Source organism: Rattus norvegicus, chromosome 20 (genome assembly GCF_021556685.1).
Source record: "Rattus norvegicus strain SHRSP/BbbUtx chromosome 20, alternate assembly SHRSP_T2T, whole genome shotgun sequence".
Classification (NCBI taxonomy): Eukaryota; Metazoa; Chordata; class Mammalia; order Rodentia; family Muridae; genus Rattus; species Rattus norvegicus.
In genome coordinates this window covers 46,323,394-46,350,593 of record NC_141553.1, presented here as the reverse complement: position 1 = coordinate 46,350,593, position 27,200 = coordinate 46,323,394, and the positions used below count along the sequence as shown (strand labels likewise).

At 47.8% G+C, this 27,200-nt stretch overlaps 1 protein-coding gene and 1 long non-coding RNA gene across 9 annotated transcripts in view; one reads left to right on the top strand and one right to left on the bottom strand.

Annotated features, from left to right (window-relative positions):
* Positions 1-27,200, bottom strand: part of Traf3ip2 (Traf3 interacting protein 2) — a 43,067-nt gene that overhangs the window by 11,609 nt on the left and 4,258 nt on the right. For 5 of the 7 annotated variants that reach the window (XR_015644888.1, XR_015644889.1, XM_087597865.1 and 2 more), the window contains 4 exon segments: positions 18,450-19,268; positions 7,724-7,913; positions 3,228-3,406; positions 1,342-1,430 (listed from right to left, as the gene is read on the bottom strand). Coding sequence is in view for 3 of the 7 variants with exons in the window: in XM_087597865.1 (XP_087453991.1) it covers positions 1,342-1,430; positions 3,228-3,406; positions 7,724-7,913; positions 18,450-19,260 (1,269 nt within the window). In the remaining 4 variants the exon portion in view is untranslated. 7 annotated transcript variants of the gene reach the window in all.
* On the top strand, positions 2,166-26,275 carry LOC134483822 (uncharacterized). 2 transcript variants are annotated; one of them, XR_015645896.1, is made up of 5 exons: positions 2,729-3,061; positions 5,044-5,213; positions 20,414-20,562; positions 22,446-22,505; positions 25,388-26,275. It is a non-coding gene; the product is annotated as an uncharacterized LOC134483822 (long non-coding RNA). The 2 variants fall into 2 exon arrangements; XR_015645897.1 differs by lacking the exons at positions 20,414-20,562; positions 22,446-22,505; positions 25,388-26,275 and adding an exon at positions 5,297-6,178 and having other exon boundaries at positions 2,166-3,061.

Sequence of the window (27,200 nt, the reverse complement as noted above, 5' to 3'; positions counted from 1 at the left end):
CCCCCTACCCCGAACTGCCCTGATTAGAGGCTTTTAGAGGTTAAAAACCGTGGCTATTCTCCAGGGGCAGTCAGAACCCGTATGTTTATATTTGGAGAAGAGAAAAAGTAAGCTCTTATGTGCTACCTCATGTCTCATGGTTTGGCTTTTAGGTCACAGTTGCCCTAGCACCGTCTTATTCTGGAAATGAGCGAGTGAAATGTTAATCTAGGGAGTCGTGAAGTTGGATTACATAAATTGAGGCATCTTTTTCAAAGTTTTTAAAAAAATTGTTTTTTAGTGTGTTACAGGAAAAAAAAAAAACAAACTTCGAATAAAAACTATTAAACAGCCAGGCAGTGGTAGCACACACCTTTAATTCCAATGCTTTGGGAGCAAAGTCACAGGACCTCTGTGAGTTTGAGACCAGCCTGGTCTACAGAGTGAATTCCAGGACAGCCAGGGCTACACAGAGAAACCCTGTGTTGAAAAACAAACCAACCAAAAGATATCCCAAAGTACGAAGCAGCATTAAGCCACCTCTTTATCCGGTAGCACCCCTACTCTGCCAATCTTCCGCTCTTCTCTGGAATCCACTGCTGCTGAATGCCTACAAGAGGTTTCTGGGAAGGAAGGAAGCTCAGGGCTTGAGGAAAGCCAGTCCCCAGAGTAACAACCTGTGGTATTTTGTTTATCCTAAGGAAGAATATACACAGCCTTAAGCTGTGCTACCTCAGGGGTTAGCAGGGAGACAGAAAGATTATGTGCCTGAGAATTTTTGGACCAAGATTACAATGGACCCACAGCAGTGATTTAGAGTCATCTCCAGACCTAGACTAGGCCATGTTTTCCCTGAGCAGAATCTTCACTCCTGAAGGAAGGTGTAGAAGGGCAGCCCTGTGCAGTGGAGTACCCAGGCTTCTACCTTAAACCTCACAATCCAGTACAGAGCAGAGGAGTCTGGTTTAGTAATGCCACCTTGGTGACCTTGCAGTGTCCTACACTACAGGAGGGACACTGGCGGGGACGGCTGGGGAGGAAGAGTGCAGGGAAAGCCAGGCCTTTCCTTTAGCTAGGACCAGCAGGACCCATGGTGGGAATTACCACTATTATGGATTTGGGGAGGAGAAATGTTGGAGACTTGAATAGTTTACAGTGCAGTGAAATCCTTGTCTAGTATGAATGAAGCCCTGGCCTTGACTTCTAGCATTAAAGAGATAAATAGATACCTAGAAAACAAGTATCTAAATTCATAAACATTTAGTTCCCAATCACCTAAATAATAAAACACTGTCTAAGACAACTCTTCATCCTTTTTCATTATCGTTACTGTGAACTGTTCTCTCAGAACCAAGTACTCACGGCGGTTTGGAAGCCATTCACCAGCAGGAAGTTCACACACTTCACCACCTCCATGGCTGTGTCCATAGAATAAGTGATAAAGACCTTCCCTAGGAGAAAAATTGTCACCGTTGTTGAAAGTAATCGAATTATTCTCTTCTACACAGCCGTTCTAAGTCGTGGTCATTGCCTTTTGTGTTGGAGGGTGGTCCAAGGGCTTATGCCTGTGGTGGTGTGGATCGTGCTGTCCCCTGTGACAAGGGCTGGGAGCTATCCAAGAGAGAACATACTGTCCAGAGAGAACAGAAGACAGGAGGGACAGAGGACAGTAAGGGCAGTCTCAGACAAGCCTTAGAGGTCTCATGGAATGCCACGGGAGATGCTACAAAAGCTACCACCCACAGCCAGCCTGTCCTTTCAGCTCAAGCCACTGCCTTGTTTCTTAGAGACACTTGGCCCTGTGCCCAAGGAAAATGCTCTCCCAGCAGGCTAAGAAGCTAAGGCTTGCTAAGGGGCCACCCGGCAGCGTCTGCTTTTGATCTCGAGATGCTCTCTGCTGCCCTGAACCCTTTTTTGGAGAGAGGTCAGGAAGCAGGAGGAGTCTGATGTCCAGATCAGCCGTTTAAGGGGAAGGCAGTGCCTCAGGGCAGCTCAGTGCTGCAGTGTCTTCTTCCCCCACAAGCCAGCAAGAAGCCATGGACAGAACTGTTCAGACAAGCTTGCCCTACCCAGCCAGAACCGCTGTTTTCTCAGACAGCAGAGAGGTTTCTTCACGAGCAGTTTGTAGATGCCGTGGGAGATGCCTTTTAGTGTGGAATGAACCGGTTAAATCTCAAGAAACCCCGAGGCAGAGGACTAAGAGATGTTGAAGAGAAGATGAGTCTGTGTGTTTATCTGTGCTTAGACGGCTCCGATGGGAACAGAGCTCTCAAATGAAAGCGTGCGCCCTGTGTGTTGGTGGAAGAAACCAGCAGGCAGGCATCCAGGCCGGGCTCGATCCTTTTCCACCTCCGTGCGTGGTAATTTTAGGACTCCCTTCCCAGATAAGACAGAATATTGGGACCATACACCATGTAAGCCTGTCCACTCAGATATTTTGTGTAATTGAAGTGTATATGATTTTAAGATGCTCAGAAACAGGATTTTGGCAGGAAACCCATAGCCATCATGGTCACAGAAGTCTTTCAGAGCCGGAAGTGACTTTGAGTGGAGAGTCAACAAAAGCAATTTGCAAAGCAAAGGCCTGAGGCTTGGTTCTGAGTGTCCCAGTTCTGGGAAGAGTGAGCCTCTCTAGCAGATAATAATTCATAAGTAGTGACTGATTGCTTAAGATTTCTGGAACTGAGAATCCTAGCTGGCCTCACTCTCGGAGCAGTCTGGTGGTATTTCAACACTGCTGGTTCTTGAAGCAAAATGTAGGAGACAAAGCCCTCCCTGCCAGACACTGAGTGGGGTATTTCTTTAAATAAAACTAAATTTCTTTAGTTTGCATCGGGGTGTGAAGCAGTATGGGCAACGTGAGACAGTTTTTGTTTCTTCAAACCAGGCTGCTCACTGCTGCAGAAAACAACCTTGTTCTTGAGAGCTGCTGCTAATTTACAGCGAGACACTGGGTTCCCACCCAGTACCACATGAGCGACCAATCCATCTACCCAGGGGCACGTCCCGGAAGAGCCTCACTGAGGAGGGAAGAAGTATGGGTGTCGTTTGTAGTTTCCTGTGCGTTAAGGAAAATCTGGTGGTAAGCAGTTTGGGAGCATTGCTTCCGAGCTCGGGGTCACTGAAAAAGGGGAAAGGTAAATCTTACCATATATGTAAAACATGGCTGAGAGTTTAGATGATTGACTAAGACAAACTCACTGGGCATGAAACCCAAGGAGAAGAAAACCACGATGCAAACAACTTACGTAATTCCTCTGGCAAATTGCTGGTTTTCAGAGTTCCTCGGGCTAAGGGGTTGCTAGGGGGTCTAGGCACGGCAGCTGGGGACAGAGCCTGGGGACCATGTGGTCTCAGCTCTGCAGGACGGTCCAAGGACTCCTCGGGAGCTCCAGCTCCATTAGATGGTGGGCGGCAGAGCCGGTCCCTGCGAGGGAATATGTTTACACAACATTTTTATCTTCATCACAAAGGCAGAGTTTGGGGAGACAGAAAAACTTTACATAAACTGTGGGACCATTCTGATGCACCATCTCCCCTCTGCCTCTGTTTCTTATCTGACACAGATGGGGGGAGGGGGTGTCCCGTGGAGTTTCCTTTATAAAAAAACAAGCCAGCTGGCTCCCATATGTGAGGACCTGTGCTGGGGTCAAAAGAGGGACGCGGGGGTTTGATTTCTCTATCCAAGGTCTGTCTAATTGGAAAATAAATCCCAGGTACAGGTCAGACGAGGTCACCAGCAAAACAAAATAGCATGATGGGTGACACGGAAAGCTAAAATTAAAGGCATTCAGATAAAAAAAGGACACTTTTAGCTCACGATAGATAACGTTTGATTATGTTTTGAAAGTTTTTTGTTTGTTTTTTCTTTCTTTCTTTTGCCATGTAGGTTTATAAGCGTTTCTTCTGGTAACAAGTAGGGCTCAAGGGAGGGCTGCATGGATCTCACCTAGAAGGGGAAACAGAATAGATATCTCGAGTGGATGGGGAGAGGGGACTGGACAGGGGTGGGGATAGGTACAGGGCAACTCTGGTGGGAGGACAGAGGGAGCTCATCTCTGGGATGAGCTAGGGCAGCAGAAACTCCCAGGAATCTATGAGGCTGACCCTAGTTAAGTCTCTTAGCAATGGGGGATCCTGGCCATCTCCCATAACCAGGCAACATTTCCAGTGGAGGGGTTGGGACACCGGCCCAGCCGTAAAACCTGCAAGGTACAATTTGTCCTGCCTACAAGTTATGCTGGGACAAAGGTGGCACAGAAATTGTGGGAGTAGCCAACCAAGGACTGGTCCAGATTGAGAACCATGCCATGAAAGGAAGCCCACCCCTGACATTGCCTAGAGGGCAGTAGGCTGGATAGTCCAGAGACCCACGTCAGAACCAAACGTGAATGGCAAAAATAAAAAGTTCAAGAAATGATTCCTCGTCATACTCTGCTATACTCATAGATGGTGTCTAGCTCAGTGATAATCAGAGAGGCCTCACCTAGCAACTGATGGAAACAGATGCAGAGACCCACAGCCAAACATTAGAGTTGGGGGAATCTGAGGAAGAGGGGAAGGAAGGATTGTGGGGGAACAGAGGGGTCAAGGACATCACAAACCCCCACAGAATCAACTAACCTGGGCCCACAGGGGCTCACGGAGATTGGACCACAAACCGGGGAGCCTGCACGGGACTGACCCAGACCCTTCACACATAAGTTACAGTTGCATAACTTGGTTTTCTTGGGACCCCTAACAGTGGGAGCAGGGGCTGTCTCTCCCAGGCTCTGTTGTCTGCCTTTGGGACATTCCCCCTCTACTTGGCTGTCTTGTCTAGCCTCAGTAGGAGAGGGCGCGTCTTTCTGCAACTTGACATGGCATAGAAGGTTAGGGTGATATCCACAGAGGCTGGCCGGCCCTTTTCTGAAGAGAAATGAGAGGAGGAGTGGATTGGGGGAGGGGAGAGGTGGGGGAAAGGGAGAGGCGGGAGGAGGAGGAGTTGGGAGGAGAAACTGCTGTCGGGAAGTAAAATTAATAAAGTCAAAATTTTTAAAAAGTACTTCTTTTGTTACTCTGTAGGTGAAAAATCTGACTGGCAACATGGGATCTCCATTATTTCTTTGCCTGCTGAGATTCCTGGGAGTGTTGAGGGGAAAAACAACCGCAGGCCCTCGGGTGTGAGCTTTAGAAAACAACAGAAATGTATTGCTTCTGCTGCTTCTCTAATTTCTACTGGCAAACAATAACAGGTATGTGGGGTTTGGTTGGGTGTTTTTTGTTTGTTTGTTTGTTTGTTTGTTTTGTTTTGTTTTGTTTTGTTTTGTTTTTGCAGGAAATCCAGCGTCCCTGGATGTTGAGGACAGGGGTAGCATCTCTCTTTTGCCACTGCAGCTCTAGCAGGGGCAGAGGGCGGGGCTGTCAGTTACAGTGGTGCGGTGCGGGAGGAGGAGGCTCCATGACCCTCCCCTAGCCTCCACTTCTATGAGCATCCGATTCCCCACATTAAATTCCGTCTGCCCAAATCAGCTGCAGGTGAGCAGGTCAGATGGCGGGGCTCCCAGGGCAGGTGCTGTCAAGGCCGACGCCCTCCACGAGTGCTCTGTCCTCACGTGTGCTATAGCACGCAGGTATAGAGACACACACAGAAAAATAAGTGAGAAGCTTTTTGTTTGCTTTTTCTTTCTTTCTCTTGCCATGGAGGTTTACAAGCCTTTCTTCTGGTAACAAGCAGGGCTCAAGGGAGGGCTGCATGGATCTCACTTAGAAGGGGAAACAGAATAGACATCTGGAGAAGATGGGGAGAGGGGACTAGAATGATGTCTCTTTCCTGTAACTTACCTCTCACACTGAAATTAAAACTATACCTATAATGTTTTGTTCCTTTTTAAAAACCGGAGGCAAATTTGGAAGCGTGTTAAAGTCAGGATAGCGAGACCATGATTGTCATTTGTTTTATATTTCCAATAGTTTCATATTGTAAAATTTTAATGTTATGATTATAAGATTGTGAATGTCTGATTTTAATATAGGTTTTTGCTTATGTTTTTACCCCAAAGTAATTTAAAAGTTCTTAAAGTCTTATGTAATATTAGAACTTAAAAAAAAAATCATGAAATCTCAGACTACATGAGAAAGTTTAGGGAAGTTACTTATCTCATGTTTTCATAAATACTGAGAAAATGAGCCTCTAAAATAAACTTTCAACTACTAGAGGATTCGTTTCTGTATCATTCATACTGAATCTTTTTATACACAAAGTTGCTTTATTGTTACAAAAGATGATTATCGGTTTGATAAAGAAATGTTAAGGCCTTGATAATTAATACTGGTTAGTTTTATGTCAACTTTACACAAACTATAGCTACCTGAAAGTAGGGGGCCTCAAGTAAGAAAATGCTTTCATAAGATCTGACTAGGGGGCATTTTCTTAATTAGTGTTTGATGGGGAGGGCCCAGATCATTGTGGGCGGTACTGTCCCTGGGCTGGTGGTTCTGGGTTCATAAGAAAGCAGGCTGAGCAAGCCATGGGGAGCAAGCCAGTAAGCAGCATACCTCCATGGCCTCTGCACCAGCTCCTTCCTCCAGGTTCCTGTCCTGCTTGAGTTTCTGTCCTGACTTCCTTTGAATGATATGGAAATGCAAGACAAATAAACCCTTTCCTCCCCAACTTGCTTTGGTTATGGTGTTTTTATTGCAGCAATAGTAATCAATAATGTTCAAAACCATACATAAAATTAATATCACGAGATTAGTGAGAGTAAATGTCTGCTATTGAAGCTCCCCTTCCAGTCTGTGGTCAGAGAATTAGCTCCTTAGCTGAACATTCTTTGTTGGACTAAAATGAGAACTCAGGGGTACCAGAACGGGCTTAAATCAATGCTATAGAAACATCTGCTACGTAGCACCTTTCAACCCCCCTATAAATCTAAATGTTTTTTCAAAAGAAAGGTTAATTTAAAACTGGGTAAGGTGACTCATATCTGATCCCAGCACTCAGGGTTAGAGGCAAATGCAGGGCCAGCCTGGTCTACAAAGAGAATTCTAGGACAGCCAGGGCTACACAGAGAAACCTGATCTCAACAAAAACGAACAAATAAAAACACATGCGCGCGCGCGCACACACACACACACACATACACACACACACACACACACACACACACACACACACACACAAAACAAAACAAGAGAAAATAAGTCCAAAGTGGCATATGATATTTGTGAGGGTGACTCAGGAGGGTAATGACTTTGAAACCAGCAAATGCCCCCCAGTCATCAACCCTCATCATCAACCATCCTTCCCTCTACCTCATACTCCTGCCATGATGCTCTCCACCATGATGGTGACCGAGTCAAGATGTGCCTTTGGAACTTTGAACTAATAAAATAAACTTTTATCGAGTCCTCAGCTTCAAATGCCTTGTTATAGCAATGGAAAACAGACCAAAGCAAAGGGTTAGATGGCATTTTGAAAACCAGCATTATTTTTCTGGAAGTGGCAGAAGAGAGATCAGCTCCTATGGATGGTCTTGTTACTAAAGAAAATAACGAGAAATCAGATGTGGTAGTGCAGAAGGAGAGCCCTGTCAACCTCTTTCTACCGGGCTCCGATCTGAACAGTCCATACTGGGCGTTTCACTGTGTGGCTGCACTGACCTGGGACGGGCCAACAGAGACCCTACATGTGCGCGTCTTGTAGCAGCCACATCCTTTTCATGTCAGGATGTGGGGGTGGGGGTGGGTCTTGCCATCCTCATACCTTGGGAGCCTTGAGAAAGAGAAGTCTCGCTGTGCAGGCCTCTCTTCTTGGTCCTGGGGGCTGGAGTCATTCAGGACGACCTTCTGCATAGGGTGCAGGCCTCTCACCCTTGCCCCGAGAAGGGCCTGCTCAGGCAGAGCAGGCTGGATGACTTGCTGGTAGGCTGCTGCTGGAGGGTAGCCATGACCATCTGTGAACACAGCAGTAGCAGAGGTTGATTCCAGCTCCTTCAAGCGAAGGACCACGCAAGCTCATTGAGCAACTTTCTTCCGATAGCAACTGAGGGGGGCCAGAGAGCAACTACCTCCACACTATTTGTCATATTTCTGTACCACTGATCACTTTATAACGGTCACGGAACTGATACACTTTCTTCTATGTAAAAACATCTGCGACATCACATGTTTGACATTCTAACTAGAAAACTCAAAAAAATATTTTTAAGTCACGTTTTAAAAAAATACTTAGGCTAATCCAACCATGAAGAGCCTCTCTGGCACCTCTGTCCCTAACATCTAGAACCTAGGGCTTAATGTGGTAGGCTTAAGATTATGGGCTGGGCTGGATGTGGTACCACATGCCCTGGGAGCAGATCTCTGTGAGTTCAAGGCCAGCCTGATCTACATACTGACTTCACGTCTCAAAACCAACCAAACAGCAACAAAATGACTATGTTCCCTACCACTACTAAGTATGTATGTGCACACACGCACACACACACACACACACACACACACACACACACACACACACACACAGAGCTCCTTCTTGCAAGACATACATGAGTAACACCTTGGCTTGTCCTCTGGAAAGGAGTCAGCGAGATCCTATAACTTGACATTTTCTCCTACCACAGCCTATGTTCACTTGGTTCGAGGAAAATAGAGGAGGAGCAGGGAGAAGGCTTGGTCAATTAGATAGTTGCCGTGTAAGTGTGAAGACCTGAGTTCAAACCTCCAGCACCTACATACAAGTAGTTAGGCATGGGGCAGCACAGGACCAGGGCTGGGGAGACAGAGGCAGGAGAATCCCTGGGGTTCACTGCCTAGTCAGACCGAGTTAGTGAGCTACCGACTCAGTGACAGACCGTCTCTTCAAAGATAAGGTAGAGACTGACTGAGGAAAACATTTGACATGTCCCTCTAGCCTCTACATGCTCACACACATACATACACCCACACATGCATAATACACACACACACACACATATACACACATACACATGAACACACATAAACATAAAACTATCAATTAATTAATTATTTTTAAAGAGCAACGATTAGAGTAATGTGAAGGTGTGACTGGGAGAAAGTTGGTCCTAAGACGCCCCCAGGGCAACAGGGTCCCAAGAGAAGGCCAGCTCAGCCAACTCTGTTGGAGAAATAAAGAAAAACTCAGGGCTGGGCGATTTGCCTCAGCAGTTGAGAGGACTTGCTGTTCTAGAGGATTTGAGTTTGGTTCCCAGCACCCAGGTCAGGCAGCTCACCGTGACTGTAACGCCAGCTCCTGGGGACCCAGCAGCCTCCTGCGGCCTTTGGTGCACTTGTGGTAGATACTCGAGCAGATTTATAATGGAAATTTGAAATGAGGTTCAGAGGAGAGACATGCGGCCTGGGGGGAGGGTGTGTGGGTGGTGGTGGTGGTGGTGGTAAGAGGGCATTACACAGGCCCAGAGGGCCGAAGTTGGGAAACCTGAGAGGTGCAGGCACATGGAGATTGGAGAGAAGCAAGTGTTAAGTTCCTCATGACCCAAGCTGTCACTTCTAATCTGGACATAACCCATAAGGTCACACAAAGCATTTTTGTTTAAGAAACTGGCATTGATTTTAAATCCGCGCCCAACTTACGGTAGTAGTTCTGTTTGCCTGCCAGGGTAATGTGAAGGAAACCGAGAAATAAACTGGCAAAGAGGTGTGGCACAGTTAGGTTTCACTCTGCAGGGTCAGGCTGATGAGGTCAGGCCCTGGACCTCGTCTCCCAGGTGAAGTAAGAGAGGGTGGCGCTGTCCTGTGTCTGGTATGCAGTGAGAGCCCTTGGACACTTTTAAGGGATCGTTCGAGGGAGTGGCAACTTCCAGCACAGAAGAGCAAACACAAATGGTGTCTATTAGTGTGGCTGCTTCAACATCCCCCACTGTCTGGACTTGGGGACTTGGTTGGATGGCCCTGGCAGTTTACACAGGCTAGACTCTCACTCTAGGCCACCCCCCCTGGAGCCATTTCATTGTTTGCTTTGGTCCTCATATCAGCTGGGTCCTTCCTACCGTTCTTCCTCTTGCAGAAAGTGACCATGACCCTCCAACCTAGACTGTCTACTGGCTTTGACACATGACCCTTGTCCTGCTATTGTTAAGCCCTAACTATTGCAAACAGAAGGTTTGAAGAAAGGGAAAAGAAAGGGAATTGCCCAGGCTTGCCCCAGCACAGGGCTGACAAAAGAAACCAGGACTTAGAGGGGGACTCTAAGAACGGGGAGACAGGACCATGGAGACTGCTGTCTTCTCCCTTTCCTCAAAGTCTGTCACTAAAGTTTTGCTTTGACGGCCTTCGTAGAGCAGATCAGATAGATTCCAGGAGGTCTAGATGGTCAGGGGGAGTTTGGGGCAGCCAGGCAGGTCACTACTGCTGCTCAGGCTAAAAAGGACAGAATATCTTGCAGTCATGTCCCCAGCAGGAGCCCCGGTCTCCCTTAGGTTAGCTTTGCATGGATTTAGAGACAGTTCTGACTGTAATTTTGCAGGACTCTATAGCAGTTAGGATTCAGCCTTCCTGACCAGGTCCCTCTCGTCAACCTTGTCTCCCACAACACCGTCACCGGCTTACCATCTTGAATACCCCACCCAAGCTGGTCACCACCTCTGGTCTCTTCACTACTCAGAAAGATCTTGCCTTAGATCTTCACAGATCAACTTCTTCATGGCCCTTATCACCTACCTGTTCTAGGGGACCCACCCTCAGCATGTTAGCTTCTGCCTCCCTTGTTTTATTTTGCTCATCACCGGGAAGGGTTTGTAAGAGCTTGGGGGGGGGGGGCGATGGACTTTTTGAAATCATTCACCAGGCAACGTACAGCTCCACGGGCAGCATTCAATAAGCAGTTAGTAACAGAGTCAGCTTACACATGGAAGAGGAACCATTTTGAACTGTGCAGCCTGCTTGCTAAGTCTTGGTTTGCTGTACTGCCTGCTTCTTGTCTGCTGCTCGCTCTTTTAGAAATCAGCTTTGCCCTCCAGAGATGAGAAAGACAAGGTCAGGAGAAACTGGCAGGCCCTGAAAGCTTTTCCAAGGGAGATGCTGAAAGTGAACTCAAGTGAAGTTTTTTACTATTTGCAGCCATTTTTTTTTTTTTTGCTCCCCGTATCCATTAATGAGTACCTAATAACATTTTATTCGCTTTAAAGGGACTCGAAAGCTCTAATCACAGGGTGTGCTCCCCTTTCAGAAGGCGGATGTTAGTGCTGTTAATCAAAAGCCTTTGAATCGAGGTCAGATGATTTCGAGCAGATTACTTCCCCCGCACAACATGTTTTTGTCTCATAGCAACAAATCGTATCATTAAAATCACTAAGCACGTGGGCCGAGGACTTGACGAGCTGTAACTCATTTCTGAAATAGCCACCTGTGGTAAGAAGTTACCACTATATATGAGCAGACAAAAGTGGCCCACCTTGTTGGTTTTTAAATTAGAGGACCAACAATGTAAGCCTCTGTGTCATCGCTTGTTTAAAACAAAGGCTGATTATCAGAGGGTCGGCCAAAAGGAACCTCTTCCTTCTATATGTAGAACTTGGACCGTTTCTGCCTGGACATTTGGTTAGTTGTTAAATTAAAAAGTATGTTTATTAGGTAAATAACCATCTCTTCATTTCGTGAGTTTATGATGGCTTTTGTTGTTTGTTTGTCTGTTTTATGTTTCCATCCACTGGGTCTCTGTGCACAAGTGTGTACACACATGCACACTTGCAGGCCAGAGGAGAACTTGAGAGAGTTGGTCCTCGCCACCCTGCGGGTCCCAGGGGTCCAGCAGGGATCAGGCTCACTGACAGGCGCCCTTACCCACTGAGCCACATTGCCTGACCTCACTGCTCAAACCCTAACCCTTCTGCTCCACTAGCATGATCAGGCCTTTCTAGCTCCGTGCTCCATGCTGAGTACTGGTCTCGGTGTTCTTCTCAAGACTGTACAGTTCAAGGCTCTGCTTCCCAGAGAGAGTTTATCTCAGGGTGGGTACAGATCCCTTCCATGGCCTCCTATACTTCCTGCTCTGGGATATCGCTTTCCCTGCCCTGATGGCCTCTCTCTGGGCCCCATAGCAACAGCAGTCTCCTTGCTTCTTTGACCTTCTTTTTTTTTTTTTTGGTTCTTTTTTTCGGAGCTGGGGACCGAACCCAGGGCCTTGCGCTTCCTAGGCAAGCGCTCTACCACTGAGCTAAATCCCCAACCCCTTCTTTGACCTTCTTATTCCTCAGCTTTTGGTTCAACTGTCTGTCAAATGAGGCTGCCTGCCTGCCTGCCTATTAACATCCTTTTCGGACCCCTGGCATTTTCGTTATAGCATACATGCTTTGTCATGTTACATGCAAATTTTTGTTGATTTCCTGTCTCCTCTGCTTGTGGACCGTGTTTGACATTATAGAGTGCCCAGTACACAGCATGGCAAATCTTACTAAATAAATTGATAAATGAATGGGCGTGTCCTTCCTTCTTTCTCTCCCTGCTACACAATTAAAGATGGCTTTCGAAGCCTTGATATCACAAAGACTCCACCAATAGTTAGAGAGAGATCTCTTCCTTTCCCCAGAAGGTAGAGCCTTCTTTTCATTCATTCAGCAAATATTTATAGAACCCATACTCCCAGGCACACAGCGAGCAGAGATAAAAATGAGACAGCTCCCTTTCGCAGCGCAAGATAAACAGAGACAGAGAGAAATCTGTGTGTCTGTAGGTGTCTGTTTTTCAACACAAACCCACATGAGCCGGTGTGTGAGAAGGAGAGGCGTATAAATCAGCAGCCACCTACTTGAGGAGCGCTGCTCGAAAATAGCTTCCCACAGACTTGCCTCTTGTGCCTAAAATTCCATCAGGAGGGTTCTCTCTGAAGGAGACGGAAGGTGGGTGACGTGACAGACAAGCGACTTGTGAGCAGAGTCGCTCCTCGGCTGCGAGGCAGTGTTGGGCACAACATGAAAACAGTCTCCATGCACGAGCCCCCATGAGCGCCTGTTGTTTGTCAGTCTCGTGAGCCACTTGGCTCCAGTACACACGGTCTTCGTGTCCCTGGGCTCTGACCACTTGGAATGGTAAACCAAGCCTTAAATGAGGTTTTCCGTGTGTCAGGGGAAAGCGTCAGCATTTTTCTTCCTTATTAAGAATGGTAGTAAAGAGTTTATGAGGGAGGAAATAAAAGTCTGATTTTCCAAGTTGTCAAAAAACATCACGATGAAATGCGATCAGTTTAGCCGGGAAGCAGAGTGGCCAACATAAACTGTTAGATGAACTCCCCCAGCTGTAAGCAGCTGGGACTCCTGCAAGGCAGCTCCTTCCTCCCTCCTTCCTTCCATCTGGCGTAGTGGTCCTTGCCTTAATTGTACATGCATTTTCCTGTCAGACAATCACACAAACTGTCTGTGTGTGCGAGCAGCATGGTGTGCATGTGTCGGGGCATGTGGTGTGTATGTGTGTGTGGTATGTGTGCGTATGTGGTATGTATATGCCTGTGGTGTGTGTGTGTGTGTGTGTGTGTGTGTGTGTGCAGTGTATGTGTGTGTATATGTGTGTGTGGTGTGCATCTGTGGTGGTATGTGAGTATGTGTATGTGTGTGTATATGTGGGTGGTGTATATGTGTGTATATGTGTGTGTGGTGTGTGTGTGTGTGTATGGTATGCGTCTGTGGTGGTGTGTATAAGTGTATGTATATGTATTGTGTGTATGGTGTGTGTATATATGTGTGTGTGTTGTGTATATGTGTGTATATGTGTGTGTGGTGTATGTGTGTGTATATGTGTGTGTGTGGTGTGTGTATATATGTGTGTGTGTGGTGTGTGTATATATGTGTGTGTGTGTATGTGTGTGTGGTATGTGTATATATGTGTGTGTGTATATATGTGTGTGTGTATGTGTGTGTGGTGTGTGTGTATGTGTGTGTGGTGTGTGTATATGTGTGTGTGTATGTGTGTGTGTATGTGTGTGTGGTGTATGTGTGTGTATGTGTGTGTGTGGTGTGTGTATGTGTGTATATGTGTGTGTGGTGTATGTGTGTGTATATATGTGTGTGTGTATGTGTGTGTGGTGTGTGTATATATGTGTGTACATGTGTGTGGTGTGTGTATATATGTGTGTGTGTGTATGTGTGTGTGGTGTGTGTATATATGTGTATGTGTGTGTGTGTGGTGTGTGTATATATATGTGTGTGTGTGTATGTGTGTATGTGTGTGTGTGTGTGTGTGCATACGTGTTCATGGGAGCATGTACCCACTATGTTATCTTATTCTGCCACCTTAATAAAGAAAGCAAAAGTTACATAAAACACAAGGGCTTGAGCCTCATCTGGTGACCCTCAGTTGAATGGTTCTCAGACAGCAGAGACTGGCTTCTCCTGGAGCTTTAGTGAGGAAAACATGTCTTGTTCTCATCTGCTTCGGATCTTTTTATTTGATATATATGAAAAGGGTGACCAGCAATGTTACTTTTGCTTTAACTTGCAAAGCATGAAGACACACCATTTGCATGGCGATCATTATTTATTTATATATTCATTAACAGGCAGAGAAGCAGTGCTCTCCTAAGGAGGAGTAGAAACACGTAGCCCTGGTTTCCACAGCACAGCCTCCCTCCAGTGAGCAGCTCTTCTGAAGTGGTTTTGGTGGCAACTAAGAGCAGCTTTAGTTCTGACAGGAGACTAAGCTTTCATATACCTGTCCTGAATGTTTAAAATCCATGCCAGCACAGGGGGGCCTGAAAGTGAAGGCTGCCTCCACAGGGCTGGGGTGCACGATCCATTTCCGGATACCGGCCATGCTGAGAACCGTTGTGCTGAGGGCTTGCTGTCAGCCAGTCTCTTTGCTAGAGCCTTTCGTGCATTATCTCATTTAGCCCTCACAGCAACCTCCTGGGAGTCCTTGCTGGTGGGCACTTCATTAATATTCCAGGGCCACCATAGCCTGCAGAAAACCTCAAGCACTGGGCCACCTGACAGCTTCCCTCTGATTAGGGCTCTCAGGGGCAAGAGCAAGGGTATGCAGCATGAAGCACAGTTTTTAGGCACATTTGCTCCTTTTGAGTTTTTTTTTTTTTTCTTTTTTTTCCGGAGCTGGGGACCGAACCCAGGGCCTTGCGCTTCCTAGGCAAGCGCTCTACCACTGAACTAAATCCCCAACCCCTCCTTTTGGCTTTTATTTATGTTTTAATCATAGGAACAATGTTATGAAAAATTAACACAAGTATATTAAGATTACAAGGAAAAGCAAGTTCTTCCTTGTCCCTCTTAATTCCCCACTTCCTCTCATGTTAGTGCAATCCTTTAGGGCCTTTAAAGGTGTAAGTAGGGGTTGGGGATTTGGCTCAGTGGTAGAGGGCTTGCCTAGCAAGCGCAAGGCCCTGGGTTCCGTCCCCAGCTCCGAAAAAAAGAATAGAAAAAAAAAAAAAGGTGTAAGTAAACACAGGTAGTTCCTTTTTCGCAAGAATATATGGGATCAACGCTCTATCTTGTTTTCCCCCTGCACCCTATTTACGTCAGAACATAAACACTGTTTTATGTCACACAATAGGGGCCCAGGAGACCACGGTATAAATAAGTCACGGCACACAGGTACTCTTCAACCTACGCTGAGCCATGTCCCCACTATAAACGGAAACTGTCAAGTCGACATGCATGTACTGTCCGACCCCACAGCCTTGTTACCTTCGGAGGAGAGCAGCCTGAAATGGCTGGGCTGTTTACCTGAGACCTGAGGCTGGCCAGGCACTGTGGCTCTCTCCAGCCTCTGTCCAGGCCATCATTCTACACCGCCCTGAAGTTAAACTCTCACATCAGAGACGTCTCTACCACTCCCACCCGTTATAAATCGGCAGTGTTTTAAGATATTATTTTATCCGTGCATACACACACACGTGCACACACACCCCAGAGGGGCGGGGGTGTGGGGAGCGAGCAGAAAAGAGCACCAGACCCCTTGGAGCTAGAATTACAGGCATTTGTAGGATCCCCAGTTTGTCACTTTGGGTACTGGGATCAAACGCTGATGCTCTCGATGGAGCAGAAAGTATTCTTAATCGCTGAGCCATCATCTCTCCAGCCACTACAAAGTGGTTTTTTTGGTTTTGATTTTAATAAATTACATGTGAGCCAGCATGTGGGTTGGCAGACTTGGGGGCAGGTGCCTGAAGAAGCCAGAGGCATCAGATCTCCCTGGAGCCAGAGACGTAGGCAATTGTGAACTGCCCGATAGGGACGGTGGGACTTGAACTCAGGTCCTCCAGAAGAGCAAAGCACTCCCATGAGCCTCTAAGCCATCTCTCCAGCCCACTGGCCCTAGTGTTTTAATAACTTGTCGTTTGTGTTTATTGTTGACTCTTTGATGCTTCTATAGGATACATTACTAAAATTAAAGCTGCTGGCCAAAATGGGGAATTCATAAGATTTTGATAAATAGTGAGATTGCCTTCCAGAATTGCACCCAATTCTGCTCTTACCAAGAGTGTACAAAAGTATTCATTATCTTATCCCCTAAGTCTGTGCAAGATTTTTATTTTTGCATCCATTTTTACATAAAATGTATCATTGAACTTTTTGGGTTTCTTTTTTTAATTGATGTGTGTGTGTGTGTGTGTGTGTGTGTGTACACCTGTATGCACATCTATGTGAACGCAGGTGTCCTTGGAGGTCAGAAGAGGACGCTTGATCCCCTGGAGCTGGAGTTACAGGCCATTGTGAGCTGAGAACAGAAGGGTTCTCTCCAGAAGCAGCAAGTGCTCCTAACTGCTGAGCCATTTCCCCAGCACCGTTTGCGGCATTTCTTAAGCCAGGTCTCACACGCAGTTGGCTGTTTGTACTCCGCGTGTGAATTATTCCCATGTCCAGCCCTATTTCTCTCCTGCCTGCCCTTCTTCTCTCTGCACTTCGGATCAAACACTCCCTTCCAGCCCTGTCGATAGAAGAGAGGACACAGAGGGCACGGGGAAGCCACGCTGGCTCAAAGTGTCCGCATTTGGATATGTCTGTCTCAAAAGGAGGCTGCCCAAGGGGGCAGTGCTGACCACCAAAGGCTCAACAGGAGAATACTTTCCAGGGGGAAGGTCTTCCTGAGACACTCATTATCAGAGCCAATGCCTGCTTTGCTATCAAGATGTAGCAATCGCCTGTGACAGATAAAGGCAACTGCTTGCAACTCACAAGGCTTCTGACTAGAATTCACACTTCTGCACCTTTATCTAAGGAGTTAATCAGAAATGCAGATAAAAATGTTTGTCATAGTATTGACTATTGGGCCAGAAAACTGGAAGAACTTTCAATGGCTGACAAAGAGAACAGGGTAACTCAGTAATATTTCTAATGCTAATATTTCAGTTCAGCATTGAAACAGTTTAGTGTGCATGCGTGCGTGAGTGAGTGCGTGTGTGTGTGTGTGTGTGTGTGTGTCTGTGTGTCTGTTTGTGTGTTTGGGAGTCTGTGTGTGTTTGTGTGTGTGTTTGGGAGTCTGTGTGTGTTTGTGTGTGTGTGTTTGGGAGTTTGTGTGTGTTTGTATGTGTGTGTTTGTGTGTGTTTGTAGGTGTGTGTTTGTGTGTGTGTGTTTGGGAGTGTGTGTATGTGTGTTTGTGTGTGTGTGTGTTTGTGTGTGTGTGTGTGTGTGTGTGTGTGTGTGTGTTTGGGTGCCACAGTGCACACATAGAAGCCAGAGGACAATGCTAAATGGTTGTCCTTCCATTCTGTGGCTTATCAGCCTTGGCAGCACGTGCCCTTAATCACCGACCATCTCACTAGCACAATTCAACATTTCAAAGCAATGCTGGGTGAAGTGCATTCAATATCACTGCAAAGTATTTTACATTAGGTATGCAAAGAATTAAAAAAAAAGCCCACTGGAAGTAAATATATCAAAAATCCTATAATAGGGAATTCTACTTGGGTAAAGGAAATAGCCCCCTTTCAACTCCTAGGCATATGTCATTTGGAGCAAACTACCCATACACTGCTGCTTTGACTAGAAAAGGTATCTTTAAGTAAGGAGAGGTAGAATTTCCAAAGCCTTTTAAACTAACCCGGAAATGTTGGAGAACTAAACCCAACATCTGCCTTGCCAAAGTTCAGTTCTCAGTGACTCATAGGTAAGAAATCCACCACACCTGTGCTGTGATTGGCACTCGGCAGGCACGAGGTCCCGCCCACGTTCTCTGCCAGCTGTGACAGGGAAGGAAGAACCCAGAAAGAAGCCCCAAGATCTAAGACAGACGGATTTTCTAGAACTCAGTAGGGTCTTCTCTGTCTAGAGTCATGTTTCAATTGCTCATCGGGGGGATCCACTTTGTTCTAAGCCTCCTGGAGATTCAAGTGAGGCTGGCCTTGGCTAACAAAATGCACTTGTAAGGCCCCCTCACAAGCCAACTGCCCATTCAAAAGCCTGCACCAGAGAACGCTCCCTGACTGCTAGTCTTTGGACGTTGGCAGCGTTGCTCGGTCCTTTCCTCGGTCCCTAGTCCAGAATGTCCAGAAGCGGTAACGATCACTTACATGGCGCCTGGTGGTGATAGGGCCCTCCGGGACGACAGTACTGATAACTCCATGGAACCTGTGGGGAAGGATCGAGAGGCAGCATCGGCGCATTCGCCGGATACCTCTGGAGTTCAAACTGGGGAAATTCCTTGGACCTGAGAGGCCCAGGGAGGTCCTGCAGGTAACATGAGGAGGTGAGGGGCAAGGGCTTTTCCAGCTGCCTGATGCCCAGGACATCTTGGGGCTGGGAATCATACCCAGTGTCTATCGTGGGCACATCTGGGGCTGCCCTGTTCCTGTGGTGCCGGGGCCAGGGCCGGGGCCGGGACCCGGGCCTGGGCCTCATCTCTTGGTCACTACTGGAGGAGTCTGCCAAAGCCATAGGCAAACTTGGGTCTGATTTGTCTGAGTCATGGCCAGTGTCGGGAGAAGCTGCTGAAAGCTGAGGTCCCAGCCATCTATCGCGTTTTTCCATATGTGTAAAGCGATGCTCTAGAGAGAGGGCTCCAAGCTCAGACCCAGGCTCACTGGCTTCAGAGGAGCAGGAGGAAACATCTTTGCCGAGATCAGGGTGCCTTCTAAGGAAACTGGCTTCACTCTCCTCCAGGACTTTAGCTCGCAAGCAGGTGACCTGTTGCGACACAGGCTGGTGATTTGCAAGTTTCAGGGGAGGGCGTTGGAGTACAGACAAGCTGCTGGGTGCCGTGTTCCTTGTATTTGGGGCAGGTGGTTCCAATTCCTCTTCTGGAGAAGATTCTGGGATCGGATTCAGCAACTGACTCGGGAAGGGCTCCGATTCGTCAACCTCCACGGGAATGCTTCGATTCATTCTAGTTTCTGGAACAAGAGAAAACATGCCCGTCTCAGAAGATAGATCAGTTGTTTGGAGTTTCCATTTTATGACCTTAAAGGACCTGGTTCAGGATGTGGTTTAAATTAACAGCAGCGTGACAGCATTGTGCTCTCAGGGCCCCAATCACAGAAAGTTGTTTACTTACCCTGCAGACAAAGGCATTCTGCTTATTAAGATATTTTATCTGGAAGGCAGTTGAAGTAACAGACCAGAAGTCAGTCTGTGGTAGGAATTGCTTACCAGTATGGGGGAAACATGGGTAAAAATCAACTGCCACACACCAAGGACAGAGAGAGATTGTCATAAACTGGTCTGCTTTGTGAGCTTGGAATGCGTGATGAAAAAAATCCCAGGGGCTGATGCAGGAAAACCGTCCAGGGCACACTGCTGGTTGCTTCTCGTGGTTTTAGCATGAGAAGCAGGACAGCTTATGGTTGTGGTGTAGCCTCCTCTGTGCCCGGAGGATGCAGGATACACACAGTCCCCATGCTCAGGCAGGAGAGGAGCGGGAGGGAGGAAGACTTTTACCTTTTGAACTTAATTTTTTTTTACTCCGTTTGGCGATTGCTTAATTGAAAACCAAATAAGTTTCTTTAAAAAAAAAAAGAAAGAAAGGAAGGAAGGAAGGAAGGAAGGAAGGAAGGAAGAAAGAAAGGAAGAAAGAGAAAGAAAGCACAAGCTTAAAACGCATTGAAACAGGTCACGGTGACATTTCCACTTAACAGCTTGGGTCATTTGGAGGATGTATGTACCTCTGGGCATTGAGCCTGCAAGGAAGGTAGGGAGACCAAAGGCTTGTTAAACTATCCCTCAGCCCCCAGAGCCGCCTTCCATCCAAGCAAAACTGCCTTTATCTCTGAAAATCAACTTAACACAAGGGAGGGCTTCCTTTGTCTAATCATTAGCGAGTTGCCGTGATGCCCCCTCGGTAGGGCAAATAGAGGAAAGTCTGGGAAACGGGGTGCTGTAGGGACACTGGGGGTTCACAGGAAGTTTCAGAGCAAGCATGTGTGGGGAAGAAATCCCAGTGGGTTCCTCTACAGAGGGCCTTTGTACACAGCACACTTCAAACACTGGAGAGAAAAAGGCGGTGCGTGGAACGTTAAATTCTAACTTTGGATGTACTCAGCCTTTCAACCACCGCCGTCGACCGAGCGCACACTGCGCCTGAAGTCCCAGGGTACACAGCTTTTGGAGAATGGGGACTTACTGTCTCTCGCACCCTGCGCCCACTCCCGTGGAAGAAGACAGCCTGCACCACACCATCTTGCCTTTCAGGTAGGCCAGCAGTTTACTTCTGGATAGAGCCCAGGGCTTCTTCTCACACAGCAGCCAAACACGTACTGAACTAGAGTGAAGTCTCTATCCAGTGGGGTCAACTGTCTACCGAAAGCCACGCATGTCAGCGCAGGCCTATAATTGCAGTTATTAAGAAGGCTGAGGCAGGAAAATCACTAGAGCCCAGGAGCAAAACACTTCTCTCACCCACTCACGGCCGCAACCCTTGAGCCCCTTTTTGGGCACACGGGGCACATCTCCAGCTTGTAGCTGCTCTTAAGCCTCCCTCCTCGGAAGAGACCCCACCGTCTAAACTCCTTAGAACTTTTGAAAATGACTAAGAACCTCCCCCAAAATGTATAAAATGCTCCAACATTTTATTATTTTTAAATGCACACCACCATTTCCCCGTTATCCTAACAGTTCTGCCTACAGCTACAAAATGGGGTGCACTATGCACCGTGTTCGCCACACAAACGGCCGGTTAGGAAACCAGCAGCCTCTCCAGGGCGGGGAGTGCCGCATGATCTGTATGCATCTGTGAGCCTCACATGACAGAGAAGGTGAGGAGAGGCGATGGGGAGCCGGCAAGCGGCAAGCGAGAGGATGATGTTCTGCCAGCTCCTGTCATGCGACTTGCATCCATTGCTCAAATTCCAAACACTTCAGGTGCGAATGTTTCTGCCCCACCCCCACCTCCACCCCTATTCCCACCCCCACCCCCACCTCCACGATCCAGGTTTTCCAATGTGGCAAGTACTTCCTACTGAAAGATCTACTGAAATTGCAGATTGGGCTCTTTTAGCTCAGGGGCTACGGGGAAGCTAAAATCAGGTGATGAAGTGTGACCATCTCAGGTGACTTAAAACTGGCACATAAAGGGGCTCACGGCCCCGCAGGTGACAGTAAATAAACCTGTCCCGGCAGCAAAAACCTTCCCAGTAAGACAGTAGCAACAGGAATGACTGACTACAAAGCTATGCCGGGCGGGCAAGCGTGAGAGTTTAAGTGAGTCACTACACAGTGGGCCCTTACTCCAGGTTAGCAGCCCCACCTCCAAGCATACGCTCAACTCCAATTGTTGGGCTTCCTGTCTCCAAGTAGTGCCGAATGAAAGAAGACGGAAGGCTAGACAGTGAACGCTTATTGAAATGGTTCCTAAGGACACAGACAGTACCGTCCTGTCTGTCATCCCCTGCATCCAACTCAGAGAGAGTACACACAGGAAGGCACAGGGAGCCTACCCCAGGGCCTTTGCACTTGCCGCTGCCTCTTAGAATGCTCTTCCCTCCAAAAACCTGCATGGCTCCCTTCCTTTCTCCTCAGAGGTCCTTCCTCAACTGTCATCTTCCCAGTGAGGTCTCCCTGAGCCCTCCCCACCCCCATAAAGTGCTTATACTCTCCCCTTACCTCCACCCACTGTTCTCTAGCAATCATTACCACCCTACGAATACATAATGGAAATATTTAATCCGGCTTGTTTCCAAAGTTTAATTTCTGACTACATGACTTCTCCATCTTCTAGGTGCACCAAGACTCAACACCTAGAAACCATAATAGTAGGTGCTCAGTGAAGATTTGTTGACTGAATACATGATTGCATCTATGTACAGCAGTACTTTGTAGCTGGACGGGTCCCTGGAAGAGTCAGTAGGGCCCTTGTTTGTAGACATGGAACCTCCCAGCCCGAGCCCTGCTCAGAACTGGCAGAACATGGGGAGCCCTGCCCAGCCTTCCTGGCTGGCCCCGGGGAGCAGCTGCACTGGGGGTTATCAAAGACTCGCTTTTAGCTGTAGTAAAACTTGTAAAAAGTATGATTCTTTTAAAAACAACCCAGTGCTCCCCCACTGCTAACCATTTCCAGTTTCCTCGTTTTCTTCTAGGCTAGCTCCATGTCCTGTTCCCGTGACTCTCACCCTGGTGTGGCCTGCACTCCAGTCAAGGCAAGTCCCGACTGACAGAGAAAATCCCTGCTCACCAGCCTTGACCTGGGGAGAGAGTCCCTGGCCTCTGAGCAGACAGAGGGCCTGGTGGTCAGCCCGTGGGAGCCCTGGAATGTGCACTACTGGGACGGCTCAGAAAAACCGGGAAGCCAAGACTTGTCAGGCCTGGAGTACTAAAGCATGCCTGCTGAACTGTGGCCCACTCTGAGGAAAGGGAGGGGCCTCAGGGAAAGCTGGTGGGTGGGGTTCTGGCTGGGAGTCCTCTGGAGTCCGGCTTATAGACCGGGATGAGGCAGGGCTGCTACGTCTGATTCTTAAGTGCCTCAGGTAAACAGAGTCTCCCTTGCTTTGCCAAGAGGAATGCAAAAGCTATCAAAATTGTAAAAGTCTGTGCCCTTTGATGGAGCAATCTCACTTGTAAGACTCTCCTCCACGGAGAAGTGCGCACGTCATTTCAAGTGGGGTCTATAAAGATAGTAACAGACTTAAAACAAATGGCTCTGGGCTTTAAACGTGTTGGGCATCTGGACAACCAACAGTCTGTCTTTAAATAACCTGCACGTGGAAGGCAGTGGGGGCAGGTCCAAACGTATTAAGTTTAAAACAATAAAAAACAGGACTGTGCGCCACACGGCCCTGGGTGACGTAAGATTGCATGGGCGCATGCCATCCGGAAAGGGGAATGCTGGTTCTCTCTGGTGAGGGGGCGGGGCGGGGCTCACGCTTCAGAACAGCCTGCATCTCTTCTAATCTGTACTGAGTGTGTGTCTCTATCTCTGTTAAAAACGTAAAGGGAAGATTCCACCGCTGACCGGATGCTCACAAAGGTTAAGGACTAACGTCAACCATGATTGAGGAGAGGGCGAACTCCTTAGAACACAAAACCCCAAACAACCAAAAATGTCGTAGTCGCTGGGGCTGGGCATGAGCTGCAAACAGAGGCTAGACAGTGGAATGACTGTCTCAGTGTGAACAGCCAATCAGGCGAGCGGTGGGCTCACACGCCCTCCGCCTGACTCTAAAGACAGCAGCCCTCGTCTTGGCACAGCTTCCTTCGCCCACTGTGGACCGAGAGCTGCACTTGCTGTGTTTCCAGCTCTTGTGTTTGGACTCTTCTCTGTTCTCGAGTGTCTCACTGTATTCGGGGCTGCCCTATAACTTCCTAGACCTGGCTGACCTCAATGTAGGCCTCTGCCTCCTGAGTGCTGGTTAAAATTATGTTTTATGTGTGAGTGAGTGTTTTTCCACATAATTGTCTGTGCCTGGCACCCTCGGGGGTCAGAAGAAGACACTGGATCCTCTAGAGTTACAGATAGGGTAAGCCAACATGGAGATGCTGGGAGCTGACCCGGGTCCTCTACAAGAGCAGCAGCCTCTTAGTCTCTCCAGCCCTCTTCATTCTCCTCAGCTCTGTCGGTTTCTTCATTGCTCTCAGCCTCTGGCTTTCCTTTCCCCCTCCTAGGTCTGAGGTGGACATCCTCTGCCCTCCCCCAACACACAGGATTGGGTTTGCAGACAAGATCTTATCCTACAGTCAGAAGCCTTGACACTCCACAGACAACATGTGCCCCGGTCTCCCTTTCACAGAATTATTCAAGATCCCTTCTCCAGCCTTTCTCTGCACACTGCTCAGCCAGGATCCCTGAGCTGCATCAACTTTGCTCAGATCTCTCCTCAACACCCACTTCCTACAGCAGCACATCAAAGCTCACTCTCCAGAGCCTCAGAATGGAAGCCATTAGTCTTCACAGCACCTGTATGACCTCACCAGGGCCTCTGTCCCCTCTGTCACACAGGCCTCCCTTCTTGCACTTCCACCAGATAGCGTCCTACCCCTTCCTGTTTGCGAAGCAAGACTGTCTCAGGACACAAGTGACCCAACCTAATGCCATGCACTAGTTGTGGTTGTATTTTGAGGCATGACCAGTGCAGAGCTGGTCCACACTCGGCAAGACATCGGCTTTGGGACAGGTTTTCTAGATGCCGTCTCCTGCCAGGTAGTAGGAGTGTCACCTGAACCTCGTGTATGGGGACTGTAGCTGTCTATGAGAGGACTCCCACCACACTGAGCTCACATTAGCTCATCTGGACTTGGCCCACAGGCAGGAAGCATCCTGCCATTCCTTAATGAGACACATAAAGGAGCTTTTCCAGAGCCACACAAGAGCTTGGTGAAGGCAGGTCTACCTCTGGATTCCGAGCGATTGCCACAAGCAATTGAGTTCCAGGGCTCGCAAGTTCTTCCTAAAAGGGGCCAAACAGCATATCCTTTCTGCTTTATGGGTCATATGTTGTCTCTTTCTTGTATTTCACTGTGTGGTACATGCCCAGATGGGTACACATTTGTATGCACGTGCTTGCACATGTGCCTATGTGTGTGTCTGTGTGAGAGAATGTGTCTGAGTATGAGTGTGTATGTGAGTGAGTGTGAGAGTATTGTATGTGTGAGTATGTTGTGTATATAGGTATGTGTGTATATAGGTGTGTGTATGAGTGTGTATGTATGTGAGTGAGTGTGTGAGAGTATGTGTATGTGTGAGTATGTGTGTGTATATAGGTATGTGTGTATATAGGTAGGTGTGCGTGTGTGTGTGTGTGTGTGTGTGTGTGTGTGCACCCACAGAGGACAGAGAAGCTGCTTTTACTTTATCCCTGAGCCAGGGTCTCTCCCTGACCCTAGCCTGACTCACAGGTGAGGTCCTAGGATCCGCCTGCCCCTGCCCCCCAGCACTGGGCCACAGGTGTGCACAGTTGTACACGTCCTTTCCATGTGCACTGGGGATTTGAGCTCAGGTCCTCATGTTGTCGCAGTAAGTGCCCTTACCCCCTGAACCATCTCTCAACGCCTTACTCCTTCCTTCTTTTCTTCCTTTCTTTTTTAGGCAGCCCTTTAACTACATAAAGATAGGGGCTGGAGAGAGACGGCTCAATGGTTAAGAATGTCTCCTGCCTTCCCGTGGACCTGCATTCTGCTCCCAGCACCCACATTGGATGGCTGTAATTGCAGCTCCAGAGGGATCTGCTACCTCTGGCCACCACAGGCAACCACACTCACATGTATACTACACACACACACACACACACACACACACACACACACACACTTAAACACACTTAAAAAATCACTAAAAACCAAAAAATTTAAATTAACATAAAAATAATTCTTTGCACTAGGCTAAGAAGAGAGAGACACCTCTAGGCTACCCTTGGCCCAAGGGCTACAGGTTACCAAGTACTCCAAAAGGTTATGCAGATGTGGCAAATAGTAAGCCAGATAACATGGGTCTGGTTAAGAAGGGTTGCCCTCTTTGACCTATCTTTCGTTAATCTTCACTGAATGGTGGTTATTCCTGAAACACAATAACTCATTTAATTCTCACTGTGACCTGAGTTGACGGGTACTGCTGTTGGTTCTGTTGTATAATGGAGAAACTGAGGTACAGGGAGGCTAAAGAATTTTCTCAAGGTCCTATGGCCAGTAGCAGTTCAGCCCTAGAACCTGTGGGATGAACAGCCTGCGCGGAGGCTGTTTATCTGGGTGGGCAGGCAGCCAACAAGGATTCTGAACTTTCACCTTGACCTGAAGGGGCGTGGACACACCTCTCCAATGGACACACCCCTCCAATGGACACACCCCTCCAGCGCTCTGTAAAGCTGCAAGGAGGCAGCCAGTGTTTCCTTCCCTCAAGCAGTCACAAAGGAGGGTGCCAGCAGACTGCAGAGGCATCTTGATTTGAAAAAAAAAAAAAAAAAAAAAGCACTTGATTGGATCTCCTTAATTTTTAATCACAAACTGAATTCAAAATAAATTGAAACCTGGTTGACAGAGCACCAAGGACGATGATAAATGGCGATGGTGCCCGAAAGGGGATCGCTTCCAGGAGATGTCTCTGAGGCAAAGACTGGTGGGTTGTGTCCCTGGAAGAAGAGTAACAGTACAGCCAGGAGGAGGGCAGGAGTGAGCAGCCCACGTAATTAATACGAGGCACAACAGTTCCCAAGTAATCAAGACAAGCTGATCACCAGCCGATTGGATTTGTGGATTGTATTTTGAGATGGATTCATGGATCCTGGCGTTGAAATCCTGATCCTCCTGCCTCCACCTCCTACATGCCGAGATTATAGGCACGTGCCACTATATAGGCTGAATTTTTTTAAAAAAAAATGTGTCTGCGTGTTTGTTGGTATGGGGTACGGTGTGATGTGCACTCACTCGATCCATATCGTGTCCTCCACAACTGCAGGTCCGTACATGTAGAGGACAGAGTTCCGTGCTGTATTTCTACGATCCACCTTATATACTGAGGCAAGGTGTCTCCCACCTCAATGTTGTGGGTAGCCATTTTGCTCTTCAGCTTCCCTGGCTCTGTCTCCCAAACACTGGAGATTCCAGGAGGGCTGCCACACATGCTTGGCTCTTGGGTGGATTCTGTGGGTCTGAACTCCAGCTCAAAACTTGGGCAACAAGCAATCTACCCCACAGAGACATCTCCCTAGTCCTGAATTTTTTTTCTTTTTCTTTCTTTCTTTTTATTTTTAGAACTGGGGACCGAACCCAGGGCCTCAAGCGCTCTACCGCTGAGCTAAATCCTCAACCCCGTCCTGACGTTCTTTTAAAAAACAAAAATACTGTTTGAGTTACCAAGAGGGCCGTAGAGTCCTAAAGGCATACAACGGCACGAATATTTCAGGTGG